Source organism: Helianthus annuus, chromosome 7 (assembly GCF_002127325.2).
Source record: "Helianthus annuus cultivar XRQ/B chromosome 7, HanXRQr2.0-SUNRISE, whole genome shotgun sequence".
Classification (NCBI taxonomy): domain Eukaryota; kingdom Viridiplantae; phylum Streptophyta; class Magnoliopsida; order Asterales; family Asteraceae; genus Helianthus; species Helianthus annuus.
Window position 1 is genome coordinate 142,992,355 of NC_035439.2, and position 7,716 is coordinate 143,000,070.

Below are 7,716 nucleotides of genomic sequence, written 5' to 3' on the forward strand. Positions count from 1 at the left end.
GAAGTCATGGCTTTATATCTGGAACAAGCGAAAGAATTGCTCCAACAATTCAAAACCCACAAAGTCATACATATCAATCGCTCAGAAAACAAGCCCGCAGATGCCCTGAGCAAACTCGCCTCGACTTCCTTTCAACATCTCGCCAAGGATGTAAGGATAGAGGTACTCAAGAACCCGTCAGTATTGCTGCGACAGGTGAATGTGATCGAAACAGGGCAAACATCGTGGATGACCCCCATCATCCAATACTTGCAAGAAGGGGTGCTTCCCGAAAACAAAGCGGAAGCAAGAAAGATCCAAAACAAAGCCCTACAGTACGAAATGAACAGCGGTATCTTGTACCGAAAATCCTTCCTGGGACCACTACTGCGCTGTGTGGACCCCCAGGATGCGAATTATCTGATAAGGGAAATCCATGAGGGGATTTGCGGCATCCACTCTGGGCCACGGATGGTAGTCGCGAAGATCATGAGCGCCGGTTACTACTGGCCGGGTATGCATGTTGACGCAATGAAGGAGATCCGCAAGTGTGACTCTTGCCAGAGGCACTCTCCAAAAACGCTGCGCCCTAAAAATGATCTTATCCCCGTGTCCACCGCATGGCCCTTTCAACAATGGGGAATTGACATGGTGGGACCCTTCCCGGATGCTCCCGGCGCCGTAAAGTTCATCATAGTAGCTGTCGACTACTTCACAAAGTGGGTAGAAGCCAAAGCCCTTGCATCCACCACAGCTATGATTGTGCGCAAGTTCATATGGGAGCACATCATATGCAGATTTGGCCTCCCGCTCAAGATCGTGACAGACAATGGCACCAACTTTGCTTCGGACGATCTTAAGAGCTGGATGAAGGAGATGAACATTGAACACACTTTCACCTCCGTTGCGCACCCACAAGGCAACGGACAAGTGGAAAGTGTGAACAAATGCATCGTCGAAGGGATAAAGGCCAGATTAGGAACAAGGCGGCGCGGATGGGTTGATGAGCTTCCAAGCATTTTATGGGCTCATCGGACCATGCCAAAGACGAGTACCGGCGAGACCCCTTTCAGCCTGGTCTATGGCTCAGAGGCGGTAATCCCGGCGGAGATTGGCCTGCCCTCGCCACGCATGACAGCGGTCAACACAGTTGACAATGAAGCGGAAAGGCGTCTAGACTTGGACCTGTTAGAAGAAAGACGCGAAATCGCAAGAATCAGAGAGGCCAAATACAAAACCCAGCTGGAAAGGTACTACAACACAAGGGTTCGCATTTGTACCTTCAACCCAGGGGAATACGTCTTTCGCGACAATGAAGCATCAAATGCGGAACGTCCAGGGAAATTGGCACCTAAATGGGAAGGCCCATATCTGATTCATGAGGTCCTGGGCAAAGGGGCCTACAAATTGCGCACCCTAGATGGCCACATCTTACCAAGAACTTGGAATGCGCAACAACTGCGCAAATGTTACATGTAATCTATTTCGGCCCTGCGCCATCTTTCAATTCACTAAGCCGACTACAAGCCATTAGCAATTATGTATGAAGGCCTAAGCGCCCATTTCTGACTTGAATGAAAACATACGACATGTTTTTCTATTACATTTTTTCGTTACAAATGCATGCTAAACTTATGATTAGCGCGAAAACACTCCAGCATTTCAGGGTTGTTCAAACCACCTCCAAGGTCCTCCGCGAACAATAGCGCGAGACCGGGTGGATACCTTAATACTTAAAAAACGCTTCCATTTATTCGAGCCAATTTAACATAAAGTTTTTATAGCAATGCAATAATTGCAACGGAAAAAATCAAAATGTTTCATGTCATTTAAAACTTGCGCAAATGCGCAGCATTGTACATAGAGTATCCGAAGAAATTACAAAGGCGCAAATCCCTATCAACCACCTATTCAACAAACTATCCTATTCATCGCGGCGATCATCACCATCATCTCCGTCATCCTCACCATCATCATCGTTGCCATCATCATCACCATCGCCGCCATCATCACCAGCTGGCTCTTCGTCGGACAACTCGACGGTAACCGGTGGATCGAGGACTGCCTTAAGACGCTGGCACCAGTCGTCTTTCTTCAACGATTCAACAACCAACTCCATGATAGGCAAGGAAAGGTTGTCATAGGAGTTTTCAGCACTAGCCAATGCAGCATCAGCATGTTCCGTCACTGAGCAATGACTTATGTCAAATTCCTGCCCAAGCATCTGCTCAACGTGATCGGCACACTCCAGGTAGCCTCCCCGATGACCCACCGCACGCGCCGCATCTGTCAGAGCCGCTACGGCGCGGTCTAGCTCGCTCGCATTCAAGATGGAGTTGGCAACCTTCACAACAAACAAAAAGCATTAAAGATAAAACTCTCAACAAGAAAAAGCATAAGTCAAAGGCACTTACCAGCACTACTCCTCGAGTGCGCATCCATTCAGCCTCCGAGACAAGCGTATCAACGATGCCTTGGGTCTCGGAGTAGTTTGTCTGGGCCACATTAAGCGCAGCAGTGCTGACAGCACGCGCCTCCTCAGCATCAGCAGCCTTGACCTTCTCAGCCTCAAGGTCAATCTCCAAAGACTCGCATCTGTCGATTTGCTCATTCAAGCGACGTTTGAGTTCCGCAATCTCAACGTCCTTGGCGTGGAGATCCTTGTCCTTGTTGGACAATTGCACCTTGGCTTCAGTCAGCTCAACCTAAACATTGGCAAACGCCTTGAGAATTGACTTAGAGAAATCTCATAAACAAAAAAGGGAAGAGCGAGAGTCAGTAGAACTAACCTCCATCTGCTGCTTGGCAGCTCTTTCACCCTGCGCTTCCTCCACCTTTGAGGTCAAGTCCGCAACTTTAGCCTCAAGATCAACGATCTTCTGTCGTAGCGCATAAGCACGATCGTTGTCTTGGGCGCATATACGCTTAAACTCGGCCTTCTCCTTGGCCAGTTGCTCCTCAACATTGTGGAGTTTTTTCTGCAGCCCCTCGCGGCCCCACTCTTCAGCCTTCTTGTCAGCCTCAAACTTGGCTCTCTCCTCACCAAACGCGGTTTTCGACTTTTCGAATTCAGCAATACGTTTCAGCATACGCTCGCGATAAGCCTCCCAGTCGGCGCGCTCCCTAACCATCGTTCGCCATTCGCGAACTATTTGATGGTTGGCAGCACGAGCGTTGGCCTCACCAAGAATATAAGTACGATACAACATTTCGTGAGGTTTCGCCCTTTGCCGATGGACTTCAGCAGGTGTAAAGGAGTTCAGGAACCACTCGCGCGCAGGGCTGAACTCGACGAAAGTATCTTTTTGTTTTAAACTCCAGGGGGCTTGATGAGGAGCGTCCCCACGCTCTTCTTCAGTGTAAGTCTTGTAGTAAATATCCCCAACGGTGTCCTTCGCACCTATCACATTGGGGTTATAACCCCCAGCTCCACCAGAGCTCGCGCCGCTTGAGGAGAAGCGGCTGGAACCCTTGGAAGTAGTAACAGGACCGGTGTTGGTTGGTTTGGTGACCTCAGGACCTGGAGGTTTAAGAGGCTGATCCATAGCCTTTTTCGCCGATAGCTCCTTCTCCAAGGCCTGCTTCCTCGCCACTTCAGCCAACCTCTCCTGCTCCGCCCTCTGCTTCCTCTCCTCCTCCTCCTTTTTCTTTCTCTCCTCTTCTACCTTCTTCCTCTCTTCTTCTTTCTTTCTCTTCTCCTCCGCAACTCTCTTCTTCTCCTCCTCTCTCTTCCGGTCCTCCTCCACCTTTCGCTGCGCCTCAGCAGCCTTCGCGGCATCCTGAGCCGCAGTGTCAGTGGACTTGACGGTAATCTTGGGCCTCTTTACCCCGGCCTCACTAAACGTGACACCCTTCTCAGGGGTCTTCTTCTTGATTTCTGGAAAATAAAGCAAAACCATTTGAGTAAAGAGAAAAGTATTAAGAAGAGAAGCGAAGAACTTACCAGGAGAAAATCTGTATAACGAGCGCAGCTTGCTCGTTTTCCCAACCACGGGAATCACAGCAGATGTAGGGGCGGAAGCCACACCAGTCGTGGCTTCGCTCCTACCCCTCTTCCGCCCAATAAGCCGGGCACCAGCATCTTCCTCTTTTACTTCTTCATCCTCTGGGAAAGACGGAGTCGCGCCAGCTTCAGGGTTGCGAGAACCCGCGCTCCCAGAACTCTTCGACCCACCAGCACCAGTTTTCCCCTTAGCTGCATGTGATAAACCTTCATATGAGTCACTGATTATCACGTAGTCGTCTAAATCACGTTGACGAAGGCGAAGAGTACCTTTGACAGCAGCAGATGTTGCGCGACTAGGGCCGGTGCCCTTACTGGTCACCTCAGGCTCCACCTTTTTCTTCTTCTTCACCGGTTTTTTCTTCTTCTCCTCGGGGTCAATCCCCAGGTCGCGCAACACACCTGCAAAGATTTCAGACCAAGAGCTTAGCTCGCCGTTGGAAGAACCTACAGACTCCTCGCTGGAAAGATAGAAAGTTTCTTTCCCAGCGAGAGTCACAGAGCGCAATGGACGAGGTTTAGGGTATTGCGCACCTTCAGTAGCGGTTGGCGGCGAAGCGAAAGCATCAGCAGCTGGAAACATGAAGTTTCCTTTAATCTGGTCATACCAGCTTTCTTCATCATCGCGCACTGGGCGAACGCCCATGGAGCCACCAAACGTGGAGAAGGCAGCTTGATAGAGTTGCGCTTCTACACACAAAAATAAGTAAGTAACAAGGTAAAGCGAATACACTTAAAAAAGGAACAAAGAAAAGTCTAACCTTGATCACCGATCTTCAAGACCGGAACCTCCTTGCTGCTAGGTGACCACTGGTCACTCATCTTAGCAGCAACCAAAACACTTTCCCCAAACACCCGGTTAGGGGTTGGGGTTAGCTGCTGGTACCACCGAGCAGTCTTCGGGATCGGGAGATCTTCCTTAGGTATGACCTCAGTCCATTCCCTAAAAGGCATAGCGATTGGCAAAACTTCTTCCCTGATGAAGAAGAACTTGGGTTTCCAATCGTGGAAACTCTTAGGAGGATTCAGCAGAATCTTCTTCGCCGCACCTCGGCTCGCAAATGAGAAGAACCCCATCGTTCTCTGCAACTGGTAGAAAGCACGAAACTTATCTACCGATGGCTCAATGCCATGAGACCGGCACAGGAATTCGAAGTGCCGCACCCTCACCATCCCGGGTGGGCTCATCTAGGATATATGGAAGTTATAGTAAGAAAGAATACTGCCCAGGAAATTGGTCGCCGGCAGTCGGAAATTCCCTTGAAGGAAAAAGTCTTCATAAAGGGTGATATAACCGGGTGGTGCATCAGCCGCGGTCTGGCCCTGAGCCGGATACCGGGCATCCCACTCCGGTGGGAATCTAAAACTACGAACAATTTGTTCGAACAGACCTAAGTCCCATCTAAGGACAGGAACCGGTCCTTCCTCACTAACAGGAGCCTCTGGGTGTTCTTCACTCATCTTTGAAGAAGGATCTGGAAAAAAGGCTTGAAGAAAATTTGAAGATTTGAAGAAATCTTGAAGAAGACGAAGAACACTTTGAAGATTCAAAGAGTTTTGAGAGAAAAGTGGAGAAGCAACGAAGAGAAGTGAGAATCTCTCACCTTCTCTTCGGATATATATACCCATCGCATTTAATGCGATGGGTAACCGTGCCGCGTTCGCCGCTAGGCTAACCAACAGGAGGTTGCCACGTCAAGCGGAAAACCAGGGGTGACGGTTACCACGCGCGCGTGGGCCTCACTCTCCTGACATGAAGTGCAACCGCCGCAGGCGGCATGATGACACCCGTGCCAGGGGTCAACTCACACGTCGCCCTCAGCGACTTATCTCACCAACCTGTCAGAAGTTCAAATTTCGAAGTTTCCCGCCATAAAACGTGCAAGTAACTTCATGCAGAAGTCACATGAGTCGCGCCAGATATACGTAAACTACTATAACCTAGCGCGCCTAAAAGGCCAAACAAGAAATCACTCGACACCTGCCTAGTACCTGCGCATTGAAAACGACAGTTTTCAACGTCCGCCATACAAGTCAGGATCAAAAGAACCATTTCCCCTTCTCTTATTTTTTTTTTATTAAGTCCAAAGCTCCAACCACTTGCGTTGCGCATGGTGCAGCACTGGACTGGGGGGACTTGAAGGGGTATGGTCCCAAAAAGTCGCGCAAACCTCAGATCAGGTTGCGCGTGAGACCATACTCCTTAACACAACAAGGTGTTAACAACAACCTTGCGCGGCCTACATCGCTCTACGATTATCCCGCGCGAGGGAATGCACACAACAAACCCAGATATCAGCACTTAACATAAAAACAATGGAAGAAATGAGCCACTCGGTAGGGAAGCGCGCGGCTACCTACAGTGGTACACAAGGTACAAGTGGCAGTAAAAGGAGCCAATGAGCGTCTAGCAGGCTCTGGTCAATCGTGCGCCACGATCGCCTGACGAGAAGTACACAAGGACGCCTACATGGCACCAATCAGAGGACGGAGACAACTGTCCCACGATCTCCACTCGTCTGCTGATGACAGAAGGACAACAAGGCCGACAACAATGACACGTGGCTCCAATCAAGGTGCGCCAGCACCAACGAGCATCTAGAAGCCACTAAGCGGTCGACGCCAGTGAGACAAAGAGCATATCCGTTTTGTTGTCCGCTTCTGGCCCAAGGCCCATCAGCCCATAACCCCTCACACCTCTCCGGCTATAAATAGAGACCTTACTTCACAGGTTAAACACTCTATTCTCTCGGCTCTTACTCTTTACACTTAATCACTCTCAAAGCAGTCGCTTATTCTCACGCCGGAGCCTGGTTAAGAGGGAAACCCCCACATTCCCCTCTTAACGAGTAACGGTGTTCTGTTTTGCAGGTTAGATCACCAAGTCGGAGCTTAAATATCTTGAAGAAGATTAACCAACATGAAAGGAACATAAACCAATCTAATTAACTCTCTAATTAGATCACTGTTTCTTCACATAATCATGTACCAAACTATAAATAGATATGCATAATCACCTACTATGTTATAAAATAATTACGTTACAAGTAATATAATCACGCATCGAGTTATAAAATCACATACTATTGTTATAATTGTTCAAACGGATATATGATCATATACCATGTTTAAAAAAAAAGTGTAAACTGCCAAAATGGTCCTTTAGATTTGGTCACTTTTACCACATTAGTCCAAAACTCAAATCTTTTAAATCTAGGTCCATGTGGTTCCATTTGAATCTAAAATTAAAATCTGGTCAGATTTTTCAGTTAACATCCAGCTCTTATGTCTTTTTTCTCCCTTTTAATGAAAGGAAAAATGGTCTTTTAACGTTTAATTACAACAATTAAAAAAATCTGACCATTTTGCCATTTATTAAAATGGAGGAAAAAGACAAAAAAAAATTGATGTTAACTAAAAAATCTGACAAAATTTTGCTTTTTAATGAAAATGACAACAAAATTGAAACCATAAAGACCCCAAATTCAAAAGGTTAGAGTTTTGACTCAAGTGACCAAACCATGGACCATTTTAAGAGTCTCCTCCTGTATCATTTTAAAATTTTAAATTAAAGATGATAAAAGTCTCAATTCTATGGTATAATATAAGACTAGTGATTTTCCCCCCTGCGCTTCGCGACGAAAATTCGGTTGGTATCTGTTCGGTTCGTTATGTTACTTACACTCGTTATTGTAATCGAAAGAGAAAACCTTACATCAAAAACAATAAAAATG

At 47.6% G+C, this 7,716-nt stretch overlaps 1 protein-coding gene across 1 annotated transcript; it reads right to left on the reverse strand.

Moving 5' to 3' along the window:
- Window positions 1-1,916: 1,916 nt before the first annotated feature.
- Window positions 1,917-3,272, reverse strand: LOC110868951 (myosin-6-like). Its single transcript, XM_022118234.2, has 2 exons — window positions 2,769-3,272; window positions 1,917-2,684 (listed from the first exon to the last, which is right to left on the reverse strand). Exons 1-2 carry the CDS (start codon window positions 3,186-3,188, stop codon window positions 2,208-2,210), a joined length of 897 nt encoding a protein of 298 aa, XP_021973926.1. The 5' UTR covers window positions 3,189-3,272; the 3' UTR covers window positions 1,917-2,207.
- Window positions 3,273-7,716: the final 4,444 nt, after the last annotated feature.